This window comes from Rhipicephalus microplus, chromosome X, assembly GCF_043290135.1.
Source record: "Rhipicephalus microplus isolate Deutch F79 chromosome X, USDA_Rmic, whole genome shotgun sequence".
NCBI lineage: Eukaryota > Metazoa > Arthropoda > Arachnida > Ixodida > Ixodidae > Rhipicephalus > Rhipicephalus microplus.
Window position 1 is genome coordinate 78,006,684 of NC_134710.1, and position 25,092 is coordinate 78,031,775.

At 44.9% G+C, this 25,092-nt stretch overlaps 1 protein-coding gene across 1 annotated transcript in view; it reads right to left on the bottom strand.

The window, feature by feature from the left end:
- The window catches only part of LOC119176678 (Kv channel-interacting protein 4), a 622,968-nt gene extending 599,783 nt beyond the window's left edge, over positions 1-23,185 (bottom strand). The window contains exon 1 of the mRNA XM_075877173.1: positions 22,629-23,185. Coding sequence (XP_075733288.1) covers positions 22,629-22,737 — 109 coding nt within the window. The 5' untranslated portion in view covers positions 22,738-23,185. The remainder of the gene's footprint in view (positions 1-22,628) is intronic.
- Between the last annotated feature and the right edge of the window lie 1,907 nt (positions 23,186-25,092).

Genomic DNA, 25,092 nt, shown 5'->3' on the forward strand with positions numbered 1-25,092 from the left:
AGTAATATAACGCAGGTCGAGCCAGCTCGTTTTGAGCCGCCGCTAGATTGATTACCTAGGCGCGCTTGTCTCTACCGTCCAGCCAGTTTGGGTGGTGTATATGCAAAGCCAATTGGAAATCGATCAGGCGGCGGCAAGGCCTTGACAGCAGCGGCACGGCCATCGAAGCAGTACACATCCAAACTCGACCCGCGAAAGCAAGCTCGTGTCTCATGGGTGGCGGTGGCTGCATTGCTCTCGACCCAGCTGGCCGCCTTCAAGGGTGGCCTATAGTCGGACACCAACGCCGAACCTCGCGTGGTTTGGTGGGTCGCAACGCCGGTGATGTGAACTGCGCGTAACTCAAAGCGACAATCGGGCGGCGCTCACCGCGACGACCGGCAGCCGACGCATCACAAACGAGAGCCGGGTCACGTGACATATGGCCGGGAAGCGAGCTTTCCAGCCGCCGAGCGTGTTTCGCATTTCCAGAAACCTTTTATCACCAATTTTGCCATTTACTTTGCTTTCTTTCTTTCTTTCTTTCTTTCTTTCTTTCTTTCTCGAAGACGACGCTCAACGCAAGAAACTGAAGGCAATGTGCCTATGAGAATACTAATCTGATCAAGTGAAAGTGACCACGCCAGATAATTCACGAAAATGTTTTTTTTTCTACCCTTAGGTGGTCTGTTTTCTGATCTCTTTTTTTTGTTATCCGGAAAAGCACAAAATATACTGGGACCGATTACCCTTGCTGCTCCACGTGTCTTTTTGCGTGAGATCTCTAGATAAAACAGAGGAGGTGCAATAGAAATAATGGCCTTCAGCTGTCTATAATTGAGTAATGAGTTACAGCGCGCGCCATGAATCTTTCAAACTGAGCAATATAAAAAAATACAGTTTCCAACATCGTTTCCGATGTGTTACGATGGGATGGTGTGCGTTATGCCAAAGCGCACGTTTCCGTACTTCAAAGTTGGTTTGGTATACATGCATGGGCTGAATTCACATTTTTTCTCCTTTCCGTAAAAGCTATGCAGTTCAATCATTTCTTTCCTTCTTAGCATTAGATCCCACAGTTTACGTTTTTCTTTCGAGTGTTTTTTATCTTTTTTTATTGTAAAATAAGCTGTACCTTCAAGGCACGAAAAAACAAAGAGGAAACAAAAATGAAATGCTCATATATCCGTAGCCGCGTAATCGGCATAATAATGTTATCTCCGCTCAGCCACGACTTGGCCCGCACACACAGCTCTTCTTGCTAGAGGCAACGTGTATTTCTGGCTCAAGTGCGACGAGCTAGTACTCGCAGATATCAATGATGGATAGGCTGCTTTATTGGTACTACGTCACGTTCCGGGTGGTGCTGGCTGTTGCTTAGAGGAGGAGGCGAAATGGGCCTCATATTGCGCGCGGATGATAACGCACAAGCAAAACGCTGCTTTCTCCGCAACACACGAATACTCGCTGCAGCGCAAAAAAAAAAAAGCGAGCACCGGTTTATCCTCTATGCGTTAGAATGGTGCATAACCGAAACGTCAAGCAAAAGAGAACGGCATTCAACTACTCAGAGGTGAATATATTCTTTCACAGGCTATACGTGTAACACGCAGGTTCTTTGTGAAAGAGACCAACGCGAAGGGCAGAAAGAAAGGTGAAAAATAAATAAGGAAAAAAAGTTGGCGGAGTTAGAAAAGAAAGGGCTTTGCAGTGCGCCTCTCTGACGTGATAAAGTGTTTACGGAGCCAAATCGCTGGACCTGTTTAATGAAATTTAAGTCATATACTCACTCGGAATACTTAGACCACCTTGCGTACGAAGCTTTTAGCTGCTGTAGCGTGAGAGCACTTATGAAGTGGTGGAGCGGTTTTGTGTGACAGTATTCACAATCAATGGAGTTAAGCACATTAACATTTCATGCCCGTGACGAAGCTAACATGTTTTACATGAATGTGTAGTTGAGAAATGTATTCATCAAATTACCATTAGTCTCATGTACGCCAGTCTGAAGCCCCATCGGTCAAAGTGTACGACCACGAGGAACGGGGAAAAGAGAGAAGGTTTTTTTTAACAAGCCCATGCATTACGAGATGTATTCGCAAGGCTAAAAATAATTAGGTTCACGAAATTCCACTCACAAAAAAGAATGAGCAACGCAAGGGCAAATTATGAATGTTCAAAATGCAGTAAGCCCAAAGTTGCTTCAAGCGAACAATTGGTGCCTGTAGCGCTAACTGGTGCACTTCAACGAATGGCCCAAAAAGTTCGCTCGTGTTAGTTTCACGGCCCTCATGTCATTAAAATGATTCTCTAGAAACAACCATTGCATTGTTTCCCTTTACAGTGTAGAGGACGCTTTAGCATTTCGTCTAGCCTGAACAAGAAAGTTTGCACAAATAGCATTACTGATTAATGCCCAACGCATTGACTGTCTTGATTGGTTATGTGGCGAAAAGCAATTTTCAGACCGAAGCTTCGAGACATTTTTCGCACGCAAGTTCAATTAGGAAAAAGAAAGCCCATCGATCGTGCTGGAGATACGCCTACTCCAATCACCATGAGAAAAACAACATAGAACGCGTATCGTTCGGTGATGCTGGGAAGACCATTTGTTGTAATTGTTCAGAAAGCAAATAGAGAACTTCAGAAGGGCCATTTTTCATTACGCTCGTTTGGTGTTCGTAATTGGCAATGATAAACTCTTTTTCTCTTACCCTCAGAAGCACACAGTATATATGGCTGAGCATGTCTTTTTTTTTTCTTCATACGAAGCAAAAGAGACATCAGATGATAAAAAGCAAGTCAAGAAGACAAAAAACAATAAAACAAACAAACCGAAAAAAAAAGCACAAAATGGAGTGTGCGGACAGGCGCTCGGACGCGTGCGGCGATGACGCCCGAGAATCGGTCGTTGCTCCATCTGGCGACCGCCACTTCCGGCACTATGGTCGTTCCTGCGTGAAGCCATAAAATGTATAGAGCTCCATGAAATCTCGTCTGACGCGTCCTTCCCACTTGCGCAGAACATTAGAGGGTGAGAGAGAGAGAGACGTCGTGATGCCCCGCTGCGAGAGAATGCGACGTTGCCACAATGGGACACACGCGATGAATGTACGTGCAGAGGAACGATGTTGCGGGTACCCTAAAGCAAGTAACAACAAACTTTCACGAGAGCTGAAAAAGTAACATTTTATTTTTTTCTGTCAAAGACGCAGCAACCACCACGGCGTGTGACGGTATCCACACATGCTCATCGTATATTCTGTCCAAGTGACCATTTTTCTCCATCTAATAGTATTGCAAAGCTATCGCTAAACGCAATACGCGCCTATATGCGACTGTATGTGGTGATCAATCATGTACGGAAAGGGTCTATCCAAAGAATAACCATGATATATACGTATATATGAGCATGCTGGGATCATTTATTGCCAATCATTGTTCATTGTCTATCATCATCACCATGATCATCATCATCATCACCATCATCATCAGCCTATAATGTACACTGCCTGTAATGATCGCCAACCACTCTATTTTGTGCGGGACGTAATTCCATTATATCCCACCTGATTTTTTAATTCCGTTACGCCAACTAACCTTTAACCGTTCTTTTGTTGTGATTCTCACCTCTTTGTTATCCAATTCGTCGTTCTAGCTCTACATCTCTTATGCCTGATCTCCTTATGACACGACCTGTCCAGGTTCACTTTCTCCTCGTAATATCTACTTGCATATCGCTGTTTGTTCTCTCATCCACTCTGTGGACTTTCCATCTTTTAAAGTTACGCCTGACATTTTTCGCTGCATTGCATGCTGGGTAGTCTTTAGCTTTATCTCTAGTTTATCTCTAGTTTCTTTTGATATCCCTCAGGTATCTGGTCCACATGTTAGAACTGCCAAAATACAACAATTAAACGCGTTCTGCTCTAGTGGCAGTGGTAGGAACTGGTCATAAGGTGAGAATGTTTGCAGAATACACACAATCCAATCATTCTCCTTCGGTTGATATCGTTTACATGAGTGGGCTCTTCTGGTAATACCTGGTGAAGATAGACACTCTTCTACAAATTCGAGGATATGATTTTCTATTCCGAACTCTCGCTCTGTGATAGGGCCACAAAGAATAAATTTTGTCTTCTGCCTATTCATCTTGATGCCCTCTTCGACGCTTTCTCGGTTGCACTGTTCAATCATCTTTCGAAATATTTCATCATTGCTTGACAATAGGATGTCACCTGCAAATCGTCAATTGCTCAGATAGTCACCATTATTCCTTACTTCTACTCATTCCCAATCTAATCGCTTGGATACTTCTTCTACACAGGCCGTGAATACGAGTGGAGTGATTGTATTTCCTTGAAGGACCCATTTCTCGATCGGAATTGTCCTGTGTTTTTTTTTTTTTTTGAGGAGGAGCAGAGGGGCTATGTAGTCCCTGTATCTATCGGATTTGACAGTCACATATGTTTGAAGCGCTCCTTGTCGATGCAATTCTGTATAATAGCTGATGTTTCTACCAAATGAAATTTCTTTTGAAAGTCGTTGAATGACATATCCACGGGTTCTTTTTTGTATTCGGCTGATTGGTTATTTGTTTGTCTAATCACCTGAAATTTATTGATGACAGAGTACAGCGTCTTGAAGTCAACTTGTTCACTGGTTAATTAAATTCAATTGCACTTTTTAGTCTACCAGAATTTACTTTCATGAATATCTTGTATACAGCTGAAAGATTGTTGAAACGTCAAGCAGCTTTTCATGCATTTAGTGTGTCTCTTTTTGTGTAGTGTGCGTTTTTCATGCGTTGTTGCGACTCTCTGGTGCATTATAATTTACATTGAGAAGACGCTTTTCTTACATATATATGATCCATCTTTAATGAATCGGATGTTAGGCCGTCTTGCCCGGTCGTTTTACCGTGGTACATGCCTCGCGCTTTTCGAACTTCATCGACAGTACCCTTGAGAGTTCAGTGCCTCGGTCGATTATGGTTTCTCCTTATGTAGGGTGATTTACATTATACTTGTATAGTTGTAAAGAAAAATCCTCATATACTTTCGCTATGTCAATAAAACTATTAGGAAAATGTCCTTTCTGATTATTGATGGCACGCACTATGGTACTTACAATAAAAAACTTTCCTATAGCTGCCTCTATCACTTTCACTTTGCAGTTTCACGTGGCACCAAGTTTACTTTCGGGGGTCAATTTTTACAGTTCGCCAAATTTTATTTTGTCACTTGAGGAAGCTACTTTCATCTATTACTTCATCCCACGTATATGGACCAGCCAAGAGTTCATCTCGTCATGGCGGTGCCCCGCCGCGATGGACTATTGACTAAGGTACTTGGCTGCTGACCCGCAGGTTGCGGGATCGAATCCCGGCTGCGGCGGTTGCATTTTCGGCGGAGGTGGAAATGATGTAAGCCCGTGTGCTCAGATTTCGATGCACGTTAAAGAACAAAGACTCCAGGGGCTTGAAATTTCCAGTGCTCTCCACTACAGCATCTCTCATAATATTATGGTAGTTTTGGGACGTTAAAACCCACGTATATATAAATATATATATATATATATATATATATATATATATATATATATATATATATATATCAAATTAACTCTTAATGACGGCATGTGAACAGACTGCTGGCTTCAGGAATCGTGCTAGAAAGGCTTTGGAAAACGCCAGGAGAAAATCATTCATTGATATGTGGGGTTTAACGTTCCAAAATCACCATATGATTATAAGAGACGCCGTAGTGGAGGGCTCCGGAAATTTCGACCACCTGGGACCAGGAGAAAATAACACGCCGGTCTTTTATAATTTGAGAGGTTCTTTAGAAGCCCTTTAAAGTGCGTGATTAACTGCGCCTCATCGGCTACGCTTTCGCTTTCGGTTTGTGCCTTTATATTCTCCAAAATAGCTTTCTCTCTCTCTCTGTCTCTCTGTGTTGGCTCTTTCTACAGGAATGCCGCGAAGAATAAAAAATCACATCGTTCAAGTTACCAACTTTCGCGACCAGCCTACGTATCACAGATTGTTTTGATTGATATCAGCAAGACTTTTGGTTGATTAACTCGGGACTCAAAACCGATTTTCGAGAGGAGGGAGCGCGAGGCTCGAATAATGATTCATGGGCACCGCTTGTCCCTAGTGCCCCCGTTTCGCATTAGGTCGAGCAGTCGGGTGACGGAACAAATTACGCCTCATGAAATTGCGCTCCTCGCGCAGAACATTTCGTACACCACCCGTCTTCGCCCGAACGTCGTTATGCCTTGTCATGCCGAGATCGCGCGCACATCAAATGGCCTCTCCAGTTTCGGCGGTGTTTCGTTCAACCGGAAGCACGCACACGCACTACGCGCGATGAAAAGCGGAGCGTAAAGTACTTGGTGAACAAAAAAAAATGATAAGCAGCAGTCGTGCCACGAGAAGCAGCTTCAAACTACTACACATTGAAGAATATCCATGGCAGAAGCGGTGGCAGCCGGGGAAGAGGGGGTCCTGTACGTGGGCGCGTGGCAGGTTGCGATACAAGACACAATTCTTATTGACCCACCGACGCGCAGCAGACAAATGATGAACGGGAGGCGGGTATGAGGGCCTCCCTCTAGATTCTTTTGGGCGCTCCCTCGCGTCCCCTCTTGCCCACCCCATTGGGACTGAAGCGCACGAGCCCGTTTTACGCGCCCTGCAAATGAGGACGCGTGTGGCTGCAGCGGCATCAAGCCCGCAGCAGCACGCGGGGGTCGCTGCTGATCCTCCTGGTTCTAAAGAGAAGATCACGTGAGAGGGAGCGGTTCCTGCAGCCCCCTTCGCGGGCCGAAGAGTCGACGACACGCGGCGTGCTCGCGTCTTCCGCCCCCGGCACAAGACCCAACGGAAGCGGCGGCAGTGCACGGCACGGCCCTGCGGTGCAGAACAACCCGCTCCACGCGGCCGCTCGCTTTATGAGCAGTAAAAGGAATCCCCCTCCTGCTCCGTCCCGCGTGGAGCCGCCATTCCAGTGGCGCTTCAGTTTGTAAAGGTATGAATTCCAGAGGAGCAGGCGGGAAAAGGAAAGCAAGGATGAACTTCTCATTTTATGGCGCCCAGCTAGGCGCGCAGCACGCACGCCGGCGGTTACGTGTGTAGTGCGCCCTTTCCGACACCCGCCACTGAAGCCCCACGCAGTCTGTGCCAACCCAGGTCGCACGACCATTTCGCTGGTCGATATTTCGCATGAACGGCCAGGCCCGAGGCCCGTAGTGCGTCTTTGTTCGCCGCATGTGGGCTAAACTAATTAGTGATGCCAGCGAGGAAAGGTAGAAAGAAATGCGTATATAGACGCGAGAGCTGAGGGTGCCACGAAATAATTGCATGCCTAGTTGGCGACGGCGCGCACAGTATTATAAGATATTTACTTTGCGGCAGTACACAAAGATGGTCGAAGAAGCATGGCAGGTGAAATAAAATTCATAACGTCATAAACAAACTTGTACATGTTTTCATGTTTAATCACCGGGAAACTGGGGTAATGAAAGCCTTGGTTGTAAAATTATGGGGTAAACTTAACAGTTAAGCAGATATTGGTGGGCGTTCCCAGTATTGATACCTAAATGAAACAGCGCATGCTATATATGCGCTGTCTCAGCAAGTCATATAAGCTCGCATCCCAAATTAATATACGTTGTATGCACACACATATATATATAGAAATTATTAAACAGCAGATGCGCCCTCTAAATTAATTTAGCCACATTAGGATCAATATTAATCTATTGGTATGCATGCTACTGGTTTGTTGCAACTATAATTGTAAGATTACTAACAGGCACAGCAACAAATGTTTCTCAGCAACATCAAAAGCCAAGGAACTGAATCATGTTGAATTTTACCACTGAGATGCATGTTTCCATTCATATGACTGGTAGCTGAAATGACGGTTTCAGAGTCAGTATACTGTTGCCGAAAAAACAAAGAAATTGAACAATCAGACAAAAATGGCAGTTATCTCTTCAAAAGGAGCGATAACAATTTCTTACTCTCTCCTCTACCACGTTCCCTGTTCTGGCATACACCGTGAATATTTTTGTACATAGCTTAGGATCATTATCGCCACTTAAAGGTCGCACGTTGAATTGTTAGCGCAGCCGCCTAAAGCAACGATCATTTCATTGCTGACTCTTACAAATACAAAGTTTACAGATGGCTTCTCACCCTAGCTACGGTCATCTTAGAAACACGTGCAGAAATGATTCCTCGTGTGGGTTAAAAGTAATTGCCGATGTAATGAAAAATTCTACGCGCCGCTTCACACGCTCACAGAGGCGCACGGAGCTTGACATCGAATTAGAAAGGCTTCGGGCGTTACGTAGACGTGATGAGAGAAGATACAAGGGTACCAAGTCGATTCTTGATTTCAGAGTAGCAAGGCGTATGCAGAAAAAAATACAACGCCGAATAAGCAAGCTACATAATCAAAGATAAAAAAAGCTTTTGTGAGTCATTAGACCCACGCAAGCCACTGTCTCATGTATGGAGAACTCTACAGGGTCTTCGCTCAGGTGCCATGCAACGTCATCCCTTCAAGGTTCTCGCACTTCGTCGCAACCGCCGTGAAATTGACATTGCAGAGGAGTTTTGGGCGAACATCACCGGCGGGACATTCCTATTCTCCAATGTGCTTTTATGCGATATCCCCGGTCCACGAGATATAGGTATGGATGCTCCATTTTCTATGGAAGAGCTAGAAGCTGCACTGACACTGTGTAGGCGTTCTTCTTCACCGGGGGCCTGATGGGATATTGTATACGGCTCTGGGTCACTTAGGCCAAGCAGCTAGACAACAACTGCTAAATTTATTTAATCAGTCATGGGAAGATGGCATCGTACCTCAAGAATTGAAACGGAGCCGTCTTGTGCCACTTCTAAAAGCAGGGAAATCCCCTCTGGTGCTGACATCATACCGGCCTGTAGCTCTCGCCAGCTGCGTTGGGAAACTTATGGAGCGCATGATTCTCACGCGTCTGGAATGGTTCCTTGAACGGCACAACATTTACCCCGACTCCATGACGGGATTTCGACGAGGCCGTTCATCGATTGACAACGTCATCGATTTGGTGTCATCAGTAGAACAGCGGAAATTCAGGAAACGACTAGCACTTGCGCTCTTTCTTGACGTCAAAGGTGCATATTACGTTTCCCACCAAGCTATACTAGACCTACTGCTGTTAATTGAACTTGGAGGGCGAATGTTTCGATGGATCCGAAGCTACCTGACACAAAGATCCCTTTTTGTATATACTGAAGATGGCCCGACCTCAGACCACTACACGTGCCGTGGCGTCCCGCAGGGTGGTGTTTTAAGCCAAGTTCTTTTCAATCTTGCCTTGCTTGGCCTGGCTTAAGTTCTCCCGGAAACAGTCAGTGTTTCAACATGCGCTGATGACATCTGTGTATGGGCATCTGCATTGAAATGCCTAGAAGTTCGAGGAAGGATACAGAGGGCAGCGTCGCAAGCATCTGACTATCTTTGCACGCAAGGTCTAACAGTCTCAACAGAAAAATGTGCACTAGTGGCCTTCACGCACAAGGTGATGACAAGTTACCCGATAAGCATTATTGGCTGCCCATCTCTTACAAGCGTAGCCATCGTCTTCTAGGTGTCATTGTTGACCGCGACCTCTCCTGGAGCCCTCACGTGACTATCTTGAAAGCGAAACAGGTATTTATTGCCCACGCCCTGAGAGTCATCGCTGGAAAAAGATGGGTATCCATCATTGAGTTCCATGCTACAGCTTTACCAAGCTCTTTTTATTGGTGTACTGCGGTACAGTTCTCCACTGCTTACTGCAACTTCAGAGCGTGCAAGCACAGACACTACGTGTTTGTCTCGGCCTGCCACGAACTACCTCAATGGCTGGAACAGTTATATTGGCTCGGGATCATTCGGTTACAACCTAAGTCACAGACGACGTGCATAGAGCACATATTCGGCACATTTCAGGGGATGGTATTGAGCCATTTGACATTTCTGCCAGAAAAACGACCGCAGGCGTCGTTCTCTAAGGTCGTCAGCTCCCACCGCGCTTTGCTACCATCCAGTTTTATACCCTAGTTGCGTTCACCTTCCGCCTTGTGAAGCTTACAACAACCCTGTGCGCCTTTCCGCCCAAGGAATAAGAAATAGAAAAGTACTTTCTGCCTTGGCCTTGAAGCAAGTGACTCTGGTTTGTTTACAAACTTTCTACGCTGACAGAATCCACGTATACACGGATGAATCTACCACCCAGACTAGCTCCACCGGCGCCACCGTCATTCCATCGCGACACATCAACATCACTAAGAAACTTTCTCATGTGAGCACATCCACCAGTTCGGATATAGTTGTCCTGCGAGGTGCCATCGATTATATCAAGCAACAACCAGTTAATCGATGGGCAGTATTCTGTGACACAAGACGGCTCTACAATGTCTTTCGTCGACACTTCGTCGTGGGTCGTACGAACAACTGGTATGGGAGATCAGAGAAATGCTGCACTATGCAACCGAACAAGGACACAACGTTGTGTCCCAGTGGATGCCAAGTCATTGCGGTATCTCTGACAATGACCTCGCTGGTGAAGCAGCCAGATATTCACACGTACAAACAAACCTTCTGTCCGTACCTTTATCTAGGATTGATTCGGCTAGATACCTAAGTAAGCTGCCACAGGACAGCACACTCCAGAAGTGGCAGTCATCACAGTTTGCACATCATCGATTATATTCTCTCGACCTATCTCTACGACTGCGGGTACCCTCTGGTCTTTCTAGAGAGGAAGGTACAGTGTCGTGCCGTCTGCGTCTGGGCGTAGCCTTCAGGCCCTTCACCAATTCTTACTCATTTAAGATAGGGATGTCCGACAGCGCGGAGTGCAAAGACTGCACTGTCGATGGGACTATTGAACACATCATATGTTACTGTCTGGCATACACAAACGAGATGGTTCAACTGCGCAGTGTTTTAAATCAACTGGACAGAAGTGATTTCACTGTCGAGAAAGTATTTGGACCATGGTGCTGCCCATCCAATTTCCGAAAGGCAACGAAAACACTGTTGCATTTTCTCATAGACACCGGCCTGTTTCATCGTTTGTGATGGTGAAACTGTTACGCGTCGGCCCAGTCAGTGACCTTTTCTCTCCTCTTCTATAACTCCTCCCCCCCCCTTCCCCAGTGAACGGTAGCCTACCGGGGCTCAGCCCTGGTTAACCTCCCTGCCTTTTTCTTTGTGTTCTCTCTCTCTCTCTCTCTTTCTCTTTTAGAAACAGACTGCTTTAGCATTGCTCTATTTAGCGTGTAAAAACGTTCCAGTTCTTAAGTTACAGGGTTCTACGTCTGTCGTCTGTCTCGTAATGTAATCCTTTGAAAAACAATGATCTCGCATGGATGCTGTTGCCCATTGGATAAATATTTCAGCATGTTACCAAAACTGTTATTTTTATAGTTGTGCGAAAGTGAACACAAAACACGTCCTATTGTTGTTGGCGACATATCTGAAAGCATGTATTCTATTGTACTGCCAAAAAGCAGTTCGCTCATTAGAAACGCTTTAAAACAAAGGAAACGTCGGCGCCAATTGAGCGACAGTTGTTCCGAATAAAATTCAAAGCCATAAGAAAGATTGAGGTTGTCGCATAGGATGCTGCTGATAGATGCCGCTCACGGACACACCAAGCCGAGAAGTTCAGCAATGATGCATTTTTCCTGTAAAGCGTGCTTTGCCTGTCATGCAATTTTGCACGCGCGCTAAGCCAACTTCACATATTATTTGGGCAAGGGGAGTTGTTTTGTGACTCCGTATATTCGTCCATGTTCCTTCGACTTTGCATTTTCTTATTTTAGATATAAGCGAAATTGAAAAATCCGTGAAAAATAAGAATGCAAATGTTAGTGCGGCTTAGCAAAGAAGTACAAACGAGTTCAGTATTAAATGCAACACTCGCGTGGAGTGCGTGTCCAGATTTCACTCTTGTGCAAAATCATCAAGGCTTAGATTTAAATAAGGATGCCGCTGGTTTCCATTTCTGACTCCTTGTGACATAGTAGTGCATTGCACAATTTTGCCACATCCACTTACTGTTAGAAAGTCAGAAATATCAAAAGTACCCATTCTAGTGCTCCTTCAAAGTGCAAACCGTGTACGCTGGACCACTGGTCAACCTTCAGATATTTCTTCCAGATGACGAGTAAATGGAAGGTTTTAATAATAATAATAATAATAATAATAATAATAATAATAATAATAATAATAATAATAATAATAATAATAATAATAATAATAATAATAATAATAATAATAATAACAATAATAATAATAATAATAATAATAAATTATTATTATTATTATTATTATTATTATTATTATTATTATTATTATTATTATTATTATTATTATTATTATTATTATTATTATTATTATTATTATTATTGGTTGGGATTCAACGTTCCCAAACCACTGCATGATTATGAGAAACTCCGTAGTGGAGAGCTCCGAAAATGTCAGCCCTCTGGTGTTATTTATTATGCACCTAATCGTAAGTATACACAGGCCTCATTCATTATCGCCTCCATCGAAAATGCGATAACCACGTCCGGGATTTGATCCCGGAACCTGTGGCTCAGGAGCCGAGGAACATTACAACTAGACCACCGTGGCGGGTAACTTGCCCCTTTCTCAATGTACGAATTGTTACATGGCCTCCACATATAGGTAGGTTTCAGCCACAAGAAATTTCATAATACACCACACTCCTTACATCCCTTTCCAGAAAGACACAGAGCTGCCACACTGATTCACCAGCTGAGATGTTGCGCTGTTGCGAGAGAATTTCTCTATTACATTCTTCGTCGTGGATGACGCATTTGGGTGGAGTGAGAAATAAATAAAGAAAAAAAAACATTACAGTGCCTTGATTACAGGGCACTCTATAAAGATCATCCAGCAATATAATGATTCCGCAACCTCTCAAACACGTGTCATTCTTCAGACTTAAATTGAATCTCGAACTCTAACAATTTTAAGCTTTATACCGAGGAAATAGTTTTCTTCAGCACCACTAACTCCATTAAAGTTGTTCGATAAGAAAATGAGTATAGTGATGGTCAGAATGCGATTTTCGATATAGGCTGAGAACACCTTTACGAAAACTGTTCAAAATATAAAATCCCAAGGACAAATTATGTAGTTCACAGCTTCAACTCAGCAAAAAAAATTCCTATCAGTATTTTTAAAAATCAATATATAGGTCAACCAGAAGAAAAATTGGCAGATTCTACGTACAGTGGGAATTGATCATATGCGAAGCCCGATTGAGAATTGTTGATATCTCACTTTAGAGAGAGAGAGAGAGATAAAGATGTAAGGAAAGGCAGGGAGGTTAACCAGACGCACATCCGGTTTGCTACCCTGCACTGGGGAAGGGATGAAGGGGAGAAAAGAGAATTTTAAATTTAAAATTAAACTTAATATTAGCACAACGCTACGAGGTGGAGGTAACTGATGCCGTACATGACTTCCGTGTCATAAGTATCATGTTTGGATGTGTCGTTTACCTTCGTCATCTATTCAAGTCACGTGATACCAAATTTATTATATGTGGAGCTAGTGAAACGGCCACGAGCACACTATGAGCGTGGTATGTTGTCATGTTGTTACATGACACACGCGTCAGGATTATCATATTTGCAGCAGTCATGTCTTTTGTCATCCACTGACGCCACGTAACACCAAATTTGGTATATGCGGAGCTATCAAAACGGCCGCGAGCACATTATGAAGGGCCCCTTTATACTCCAATGTATCGTTGACGCGCGCACCCAACGGGCACAGTGACGGTACGTTAGCAAAACGCGAGCAATCTATAGTCTGACGCCAGGCGCGGCCAGCGTCCGTCGGCACGGCCCTACGGCAACCGGCGTGAAATGCGACATGCTGCCTTTCACGCCAGTGCGCGGTTTGAACTTTCACGCGGTTTGAACTGTGCCACTAAGGACTGAGTGTGACTTTGCTGAAGCATTTTTAAACGTTCTAACAAATTGCCGTACTACGCAACTTCTGAAGCGAAATCTGTCTACTTCATGTGCTCTAATGAGTACAGCTCACTTAAGCGTGGTACCTATTGCGTAGATGCGGGCCTGATAACTGTGGGGATGTGAACTTTTTATGCTGACACCTATATTTAGCAATTTCTACAAAACAACAAGTCTCATATATATAATATATATATATATATATATATATATATATATATATATATATATATATAGTCGGCTGTGCTTTTGTAGTGAACGAGAAGGAAGTGAGAATAGAACAGGTTGATTCGAGACACGGCTGTTGTCTCTTTATTCTCCACTACAATGGCGCAGTCTGACAACGAAACCTTCCAGCTAAAGCCACCTGCCTTCGTGCGTCATCGGCAGCCGGGTCTCCCCATCTAAGGAACGCCACCTAAGCTTCCTTGCTCAATGACACGACGACCCTACGACTGCCGGTAGGACCTACACCACCATCCCAGGATGGCGTCCGAGCTTCCTTGGTGGTTAACGGACAGGTTTACCCCACCGTCGTCAAGACGGTGCACAACCTGCTGTTGCCCGGGGACGCTGTTCCCACTTCCCGTGGCGACAAGCTCTCGCTCAGGACTCCATTGGCACCTGAACTGTTCTTAAGGGGTGCTGTTCAAGCTCCCTTTGACGAATATCCTGCCGCAGTGAGCACAGCCATCAGCACTTTCTTGACTAGCGTTGCCACCAGTTCTACATGCACTTCATTGGACAGTGCCACGCAGCTGCAGTGTACCATCGAGCGACTCAGTGCCTTGACAGCCTCGAGCTCTTCGCTGTTTCTTGTATTCAGCGTGGCCGACGCCATGCTGGACGTAGCCGCCTCACATGACCTGGAGGCCAGCCCACTCAAGCAACACAGAGAGCTCCGGGATGCCCACATGCAACTATCTGACCAGTAGGCTGCTTCGCGTTGGCAGACTCTGCATTTTCGCCTGTGGTCACATCATTGAAAGCCACCAGGAAAATATCAAAATCCAACGGTTCCAAAACAATACAGACGGCTGGGTGGCAATCGTCAATGCACTAGCAGTGCGTGAGGCCTGGATGGAGCCTAAAAAATAAATAGTGGCCTTAGACCACCTTCGGGAAGGTGCAGAAGTGTGGCACCGGTATGAAGGCGGGAAGCAGCAGTTCTGGGCTTAGTGGAGCTCCAAGTTCATAGCTGAGTTCGGCTGTATTTCCAGTTCGTTGACCGCGTCCGAGATTTTCACCGCGGATGGAGCTTAATTTTGGCACCGCCTCGAGGCTGCAATGCCTTCTGCCACAAGAAGGCAACGATGCAAGTAGCATGCAGATACCTCCTTACTGTAATTTTTAAAGAGTGTATCCAAAATCCTCCAAGTTTCACTCAAACATTGTAAGTCGATCGGTGAATGCCGCATACCGCAGCTGCGCAATCATGCGCTTCGAGATCTTCGACTGAAGACAAGTCATAGTACAACCGTTTTCGGCTCACTGCATGGTTTCCTTGCTCTTTCATGATCAAGATGCATTGTTGGTACGTGCGCGCTTGGTGGTAATTTCTGAGGTGTTCTCTTTTCTATTGAAAGAAAAAATATTCTCGACACCGGCTACTACTCTTCATTTAATTTTGTCGGCTGTCTTGTGTAGTGTTACTGAAGCGTACAATAAAACTTTTACTGGGTAATGCGTTACCAAGAGTTCCTGACTGAGAAATGGCTCTGAGAGTGTTCCACAACGAATTTCAGAAGTTCCGCGAAAGCAGTGGAGAGAAAAAAAGAAAGTGAATCTTGATCATTATGCAGTGATCTCTGTGTTGTTTAATTAGAGCAGGTTAAGTTGTCCCGAATACTGCCGTTATAACAATCTACCATAACTTATACGTGCGATATAAAGTGACAAAAATAATTATGATAAAACATGGCTGTTTAACCGTATCACGGGGCCATGATTGAAGTAGACGCTGAATTCAGACGAATGTCTAGAAAAGTGCACGGGTGCATGATTGCGTTAATCGGGCATCTTGACTTCACATGTACGATAAGTAACACGCCAATAAACCTCGTAAATACACCTACATTCCTGAAACGTGTTAGTCCTAAATAAATGAATATGAATCAGGTTCGATAGAAGAGTGAATCGAGCTGCAATTGGAGGCTGGCAAGAAGGGCGCAACACTTTTCGGAGAAGTTTACCGACTCAAGAAAATACGAGCAACACAATGGGGTTGGCTGTCCGTGGGATGATGTTCGATGAATTCCGTAATAAAATCCCGCATGGCAAAGTGAGTCAATGGCTGACACATTTAGTCAAAGGGAAACACCTGATGCGGGCTACTACATCTAGGGGTGCGACCGTTTCAATCCGCTGGCATCATTTTTATCGTTTTTGTTTTTAATTTCACTTGGTTCTTTGCCCATGGCGGCCTTCAGTGCTCGGGGTCACGCGACTGCGTATACTCTATTTCTCCTGGCTTCCGTCTTGTTTTCTTGCCATCCGCAGCCCCTTCTCGGCCTAGTTATTGGTTTCTCTCTTCATTTTTTATTTGCTGCACCCTCCATTGTTTTCTAGCTTACTTCTTCCCAGCTGCCACCCTCACCTCGGCCTGTGTCCCCGCTATTCCCAGGTGTCTTTGTTCAATTCGTCGCGTGCAGATTCTTGACCCATTCACTTATTCGCTTTACCTTTGTCCTCCGCTAGCGGTGGTGAGGAACATTTTTAATGAAACCAGCGTTATCCGGCCTTTGCGCGTCTCTCCTCGCTGTAGTCGCGTGTCGAGGAACCACGACAAGAGAAGCTGACGCCGAGTCAGCAAGGTGCGCAGGCATATCTATGCAATGCAAGCACTGCCTCACCCAAACCACTGCAGAAAAAAAAGTTCAAGGCGGCTTGTGGGCGCGCAATGCCGTCATTCCGCGGAAACGCTGCGACCTGCAACTTTGAACAAGATCACTCACCGCGAAGCAAGCCCCAAGGAATTCAGTTGAAATACGAAGCTGTTCAGTGTCTGGGTATCTGCATGTGAAGGGAATCATTCCGTGCCTTTTCACTAGCAGCGATTTGGGTACAAGATTGCCGATACTTCAGCACGATAAATCGCACATTGGGGCATGATGAACAAACTAGTTACGCGACCGCACCACGATAGTTGAGTTAATATTACCCTATGTTAATTCCTGCTCATTACGGGGCCTATGCATTATTGTACCGAGACTCACACATCTTTTCAGCAGCACTGTTCACACAAATGAAGTGGCGGTGTTTGATATGTACGCTAAGAGTAGCGCTTTTCACTGTTGTACTTAGTATTTTTTATGTTCCTCTAGTAGCGGTACACGTCAACCACTATGAATCAGAACCACCTCAACATATTATTAAAAGCTTTGGTGTTCTTTATAGTTAGTGTGTCAAAATAATGCAAAAAGAGCATTGTAAATGAAAAGAAAAATAAGCATTTTTTGACAGTGAAGCAATTATAGAAGTGACGCAGTACCGAATGACGTAACAAATGTCACAATAGACGCAATCAGCAGAGAAGAGAGAAGACATAAATATTGTTGGTGATTAGGTAAAAATGTAGTGGGCACTTACATAGACATACGTTAGCACAGTGCATCATAAATTCACGAAAGACTTTACATATGAGCAATAAGTAGATCAGCGCTTAAGCTTTTTTGTAAGAGATGGCTGGTTCACAGATAACGGTGGTAGCAAATGTACTTTAGCACCTATAAAGTGAAAACCCTAAGCACGTAAACCATGAATTTTTCAGTGTTTCGTTTCTGGGCTTTGATGCCTGTCTCATATGCGTAATGGCCTACGCTTAGGGTAAATTAAAGCCTTTCTCCTGCACTTCAGAACGTTGCAGAACGAAAGAACAATCTAATGTATTGCGCTACTTGTTAAAGCTATTAGGTCACTGTGGACTAGCGAGAAAATGAACTACTGCCCCACGAGCACGGATAAAACCACTTAATGCTCCGTCTTCAAAGCAGATATTTTGGTACGTCCTAATTAGGCCGGTAAATCAAAGCACATGACTCTGTTAGGGCAATTACTTTATTTGGAAGCGTTCACTAACAACTGTAATTAACTATTCATCCTGCTAAACCAGTGGCTGGCTTGAACAAGAAAAGTGCGGGCACATTCATTAACTTCAACATCGTTGAACTGAACCACCATTTAACCTCACTGGAATGTGTGCTCTTTTTAACCCAACCATTTAACCTAACAGGAATGTGGTGGAGTTGAGAGGAAATTATACAATACGGAGTAAGGTGCAGCGAATTTCCTTGAATCTTCCTGCGTGCCGAAACATATCGTTGTCACGAATACTATAAACAAGATTATCAATTTCTTAGCTGCGTTGTAGAAGAGTCTTGAAACAGGCAACGTCACAGTTCAACAAGACGTCTTGTTCCCAGGACAGTTCTACTTCTCGACACACTGGCTTCAGCGATATTCCCTGCTCAACGATTCCTCGTGACTTCAAGCCTTCATATTCCCCATAACGTTCATCTTATTGGTGCTACGCCCTGTAGTTGAGTACAATTATGAGGAAGCTAAGCACTTTTGGGCCTTCTTTCCATAGCGTATGAGTGGTGAAAGCAATGGCAATTATTAGGTTCAATTAAGAGAGCTCTTGACCTACTGGACATTGTTGCACAAGGTTGTCGGTAACTGTGGTCAAGTACTGGGCCACAAGCGCTGTCACTAACATGCACTTATGTTATGCTGATAATCTTCAAATTCTTGGAAAGTAATTAAATTCCAACCAAATGAAATAGGGCTTACTTTCGCAAGGTTATGAAACTGGCTTTGAAGAGTACTGAGTTCTGTAATTTAAAGTGCTGGCATAGTTTTCACTAACTGATGTTCTTCAATGTTCATCCTAAAGGATTCCACGAGCTTTTTTTTTCGTTCCGAACTTATTGCAATGCAGCCACCGTAGCAGGGATACGAACTTTTGACCCCGGGCTCAGCAGAACACCAGATTATCCCAACAGCCACCACTTAGGATGCTTGCAGGATAATTCTGATTACGTGACGAATGACCAAGCTTTTAAACTGCCTATAGTATTCTATGCACGCACAGTACCGGTCATGCTGGCATAAGTGTTTCACATACATTGGAGAAAAGTGCCCAATTTTACAGCTAAAAATTGCCCAGAAATCTGAAAATAAGTATACGGGCATCACATCAGTATGCCAGTAACATAGTGCTCAGAACCGCTAGAAAATATAAAAGGCGGGGGAGGGGGATACTGAAAATGCGTGCCTCAGTTTTTGTTATTAGTTGCACTAGTGCTGTTTATATTCACACAGGAACCTTTCTGGAATTTATCTTTATACGGTTGTCACTTCCTGGCTAACTTTATTTTGTTTTGTACTAATATGAGATGGAATCTCCAAGCAATGTGGCCGGTCGGAAGCCGCTTAAAGCCTTCAGGTATACTCGTAGTTTAGATGGCACCCAAGCCATTGAATTCAGAATTGCAGGATTATCTACATGCCGTAATTGATGCGGCTGACTTTAGGAAAACAATCCTTTCAGAAAAAAAAATGATATCTACCAGTTTGGGCATCCGGTGAGTTGATGTGCACAAATGCTAAAGTAACTGTTGTTCGGCTTACTGCACGTATTTTTTCAGATCCTTCAAGAGGAAGCTTGTTAATAAAAATTTAATTGGATAAATTTTCTTACTATTGACGTATTTAGACCACGGTATCGTGTCGGATGTAGAGCATGCAGTGATTATAACAGCCGTTTTTTACATGTTTTACTTGCGCCTTTAAGTATTCATCAGCATGACGGGAAAGTCAAAGCCGGTGAATAAAATAGTGAATGATCCCTGTATCTGGCGTACCAAGCCCAAGTTTTATCAACGTGTTTTATTGAGCTCGTGAAGTTTGCGGATTTAAGTATGAGTAGATTTCCTATAGTTTTTCTTACTAAAAGAGACACGGTGTGTCGTACTGTGTAGGAATTTTAGCTTTCTGGCATGCGTTAAAGATTTTGTAGTAGAGGAAACACCTGATATTAAACCGTCTGCAGCATGGCTGGGGCCACGGCGGGATGCGAAATCGCAGGCATAACAGGTTGCCGCAAAGCTTGAGCGTACGTCATGCGGGGGAAGTCACTGGGTGGTTGATAATGCCGCATGAAAGGCGGTTGTCCTAAGGCATGCTGGACTTCATCTCGGACAACGCTAGAACACGAGGAGATAGTGGGCTGCGAAGGCACTGACAGCTTCTAGAGTTCTTCGCGGATTACTGAACGTATGAGCTCTCGGAAGAAATCCATTTGGCCACCAAAAGCTCCCAAGTAGTCCGTATATTTGAAGCGTTGACGTGCCGTTCGTATGACGGGGCCCGGTAACTAAGAGTGCTTTCGATGGTGACGGCTTATGTGAGAAATTCTGACACAGGCTTGGGTGGACTGCGCTCAAGCCCACCGAAAAGCTGCTCTTTCACCCCGCACATGAGGTACCGTACCTTCTTTTCTTCTGGCATGCCAGGGTCAGCTCGGTGGAAAAGACACGACATGTCCTCGACATACATCGCAACCCCTTCGTTCGGCAGTTGTATGCGGGACTGCAGATCACGCTCAGCTCTCTGCCGACGGTCAGGGCTGTCATATGTCCCAAGAAGTCGGCGTTTCAAGTCTTCCCATGATGTCAGAATACCTGCCCGGTTCTCATACCATACACGTGCGCCATCCAAAAAACTGAAATAGACGTTCCGCAGTTTGTCTGCGTCATCCCACTGGTTGTGCACGGCAACGAACTCGTAATTTAACTAGCCAATTTTCAACATCCTCAAGTGCAATGCCATGAAAGGGATTTGGCGTTCGCGGTGTGAGGAAGGTGCAATGAAGTGCCGTTGTGCCGTTCGTACCGATTGGATTGATGTCGGTAGGGCTAGTCGGAGCTGCCATGTTGTTCGCGAGCAATCCAAATTCAGGGAATTGCCCTCGGATTCTTCTGCTGGCGCGGTGCAGAGGGGTGATCACCGGTACGACGCTTGAATTCTAGCTAAGGCACTGCGCCGTGCTCCCGACCGGGTTGCAGAAATTAGGTGCCTTTTCTCATCTTCTAACCACTACCACCGATTCTAGCTATGTGGAGGGGTACGATGCATAGATTACCCAGCACCTCCACCAGTTTGTCCCGCACCAAGAGCCGTAGAGACAAGACAGGAATAGCGGGGCAGAAAGACACGAGCGTGTATCTTCAAACGAAGTGCTAACACACACTTCTCCCTCAATCTCTTCGCCCTTTTCGGCTGGCTAGGGCTTGCCGGCTCACAACTCTAGGTGGCATTATATATATATATATATATATATATATATATATATATATATATATATATACTATCAGAAAGCAGTCGGATGTCAAATTCGTTTTTCGTGTTGTATTAAAGGAATCCGTTCTCACCTGTTAAACGGAATGCTGCTCATTTATTCTGCTCTTTATAACGTTCCTAGCACTGTATGGGTAAAGCCGTTTTCCGACACCCAACTTCAGGTAGCTAATTTATAAGTACCCTCGTAAGCAAACACTTTGACCGGTTGACCGGTTACCTCACCTTATGTCAAAATGGTCGCGTAGCTTAGAGCTACCAAAGCAGTAGTGGGTGAAAACGACCGAGATCCGAACTACACGAAAACACCGAGATCAGGAATTTGGAGTACACGGAACAAATTCCTGCTCTCAGGTGTTCACGATTAACAGTAGCAAAGCGCAAATGAATACGCAATGAGCGATTGCAGTTTCGGCATTTAACTAACAAAAAAGAAGCAACACAGATTAAAAGCAAAAAAAGAAGGCAATACATCACGTCGAGGGAAACAGTGTAGCCTACCGAAGCCCTTCTTCTTTACCAGCATGACACGAACCCATCATGAAACAACACTGGCGGGAAGGGGCGCATATATACATAGACACTGCATTGGTTTCTATGTGTTTTACCGAATAATGCGCGTAAGATAAGATACAAACTCAAGCCGTATTTGTTGTTGAGTTGTGCGGGACACTGCAGATTAAATTCAGCTGACCACAGCGGATGAGCTAAGGATGGATGCTGTGATAGATTGCCGTGATTTTGAAATGAAACGCGATATAATATTTCACAGCGCCGTTCGGGGTCGGCATTCCGCCAACACGGTGATTCAGTTCGGGCTTCACTTGTAAGCGGTGGCTGTGTGGATGAATAGCAGCGCGGGCCTTTAAGACGAGGGAGAGAGGGGGCCACACTTACGCCAGCTCCAAAAGCGTGAAAATAATGTAAATAACGCGCAACCGAATCACTGAATGCGCAAAGATGATTTTCGTGCCTGTATATTTCACCTCCCCACGGCTTGAGTAATCTAAGATGACGTTAATGTCTCGACCAGAGAGCAGCCTCTTCTCAGCCGGCGCGAACATTCCGAGCGGGCTTCATCGAGTCGCAGACCAGAAGTTCGGGAGCGGAAGCAAAACCGAAACTGTCGCATGATTCCGTCGCCGCGCTTCTCGAACACGCGCGCCGCGCGCGTTCGGACCGGCGTGCCGGCAGTCTCCGTTCGTGGGGACGCGGTGCTGTCACTTACCTTCGGGAGAAGCCGCACGATCGGCAGATCTTCCGGTGAAGCGGCGCTGCTGGAGTCCACTCGAGCCGGCCAGCGGCACGGCGGCGGGGTCCTGGCTGCGTGTGGACATGGCCTACAGCAGAGCGCGCCGCGCCGAGCGCACCATCCCTCGGGGGGGCCGGCCTCGCTGTTCAGCCGCGGCTGCTCGCCCGGGGCTCTCCTGGCGAGACAGCCTGCTCAGCGCGGCCAAGAGTCCCCATGGCGGCACAGAACGGCGGCCCGCGGCTAGAATCCCGGCTGCGCGCGCCGCCTCCCGAGCGCGAGCATGCGCAGCGCCAACCACGACTAGCGCCATCTAGGGAAGGCCGACGAACGCGGCTCCTATTCCGCGGGGCAGGAGTGGTGTCGCCATGGCCGGCACACGGGCGCGTTCAATGCTCCCCGGGAATGTGCGTGCACTGCGCTATAGGATCCGGCTTTCCCGAACGCTGGGGAATGGCGCGCTTATGTAACGCTTACATGCCTCTCACCCTCACTTGCGCTTCGCCAGTTCAGAAGAACACAGGAAAAAGCGCGGCCGAGTTTGTGCCCCGCGTGCAGCAACCGCGATGTGCTTTGAGCCGAACACCAGTCTGCGCACAATCAACGAGTAAGCAGCTCGCTAGAAACAGCACACTGTGATGTCACCACATCCTATTATCTTTCACTCTGATGACGTCACGGTCACACAAAATTGGAACAAAAAGAAAATTGAAAATCTTTGTGAAATATATTAACTTTACAAGGCCAGCTGCAGTACAATCATAGCCAAGAAATTGGGCTCAAGTCATTAGTAGCAAATGAATAAATAATTAAAATAAATAAACAGAAAAGTTGTTAATCATATGAGCGCTTTGCCAGAAAGACACACATCGCTTTTTTATTCTTCAAAAGAAAGTTTTTCACTCGGTAATATACCGTACTTTTGAAGCATTGGCACATATGTCAATTAGAATTATTCCAGTGTGAGCTATCTTCACTATAGCCCGTTGATACTTAATATACTACAACAGAGAGCACATGATAAGAAATTGCGCGTCCACTTTATGCCTCATCTACTGTATATTCGAAACTGTTGGTCTTTTGAAATTGAAATGAGGACACACGGAAAATGTATATTACAGTGGAAATCATTCTTTCGGACTATGTGCATATGCACATGAATGACAAGAAATTAAAAACAAAATAACCACAATAGACACAATACTGTAACTTAAGTGTCGTAAAGGTGACTTTGTTGAGGAAAAAAAAAGTTTGTCGATTGAGAAGATGTCTCGAGGGACTATGGCAACAAATCTGAAAGTTTGCTGCTAATATTATATACAGGTATTATCGTACTTACAGCGCAACAACAGTTGTTGCGCTGTAACTTTCATAAAACTACGATGACCTAACTCACCCAAATCAAGCTCTGATTACCTATAGGGTTATTTATATTTCAGTCCCTTCGGGTGAGTAGCGCTAAGCTACCGCCGAAAATGCAGTCACCACCTCGTTTAACAAGATGTATGAAGTAGGCACAGGCAAGATAAGTGAGCGTGCCATGTATATATCATGGAGGAATGCGCCAAAACTAAGCTCGTATATCTACAAACTCCCTCTCATACTTCATATTTTTTTGCTGTATTCAATTTCAATAAAAATATTTCTCCCCATTTCGATAATAAGCACCGTGGGTACTTTTTTGCTCTTTTTTACTGTCGTTCATTTTCTTACTGCGAGTTAAAAGCTGCAGTCTGTTGACGCCTCTCCATTCCTTTAGGTTTGAAATCACTTCATGTGTTTTTGGCAAAGTTCCTAAATTCTCAGCAATGGCACAATGCATATCTTAAATATACTTCTCTAGTTTTTGTGCGTTTTTCGCCAACCCAATTCGCTATGAAAAAAAAATGAAAAAAAACCTCGACTTGTTCACAGTAATTCGACTCTGGTTTTACTAATCAAACGGGGCTAAACATGGAGCGCGGGTGCTTAAAACAGAGCAAACCAAAAAAAATGAACAGAACGAACACTATAACGATTTTCACGTTATGCCACCCGCATCGAAGCAGTCTACGGCATGCAGTAATGCAAGCCAGCCTATTTGTACTGAACTCAGAAATGAATACGAATTTTTTTAGTGCATCATAAATTTAGCCCTAAAAATTGCGCTTTAAAAGAAAGAATATTCCTGTTTGGTGCCTTTAAGATTTCTCTTATGGATTAATGTGTCTTATAACAGGACCTCGCGTAGGCATCATTCTCGATAACAATCTGCACACTCTCGAGACAGTCGTGATGGCGACTGAGGCCAGCAGATACGAACGAAGAGTTTTTGTGTGCTTATTTTCACAGCATGTCAAGAATGCAGCGCGCAAACGTTGTCAAAACAGTCTCATCCAAAAACTTAAAACTTCCATATCATTACGGAATACTAGCAAGTCAATCCCCCATGCGTTTCTCGAAT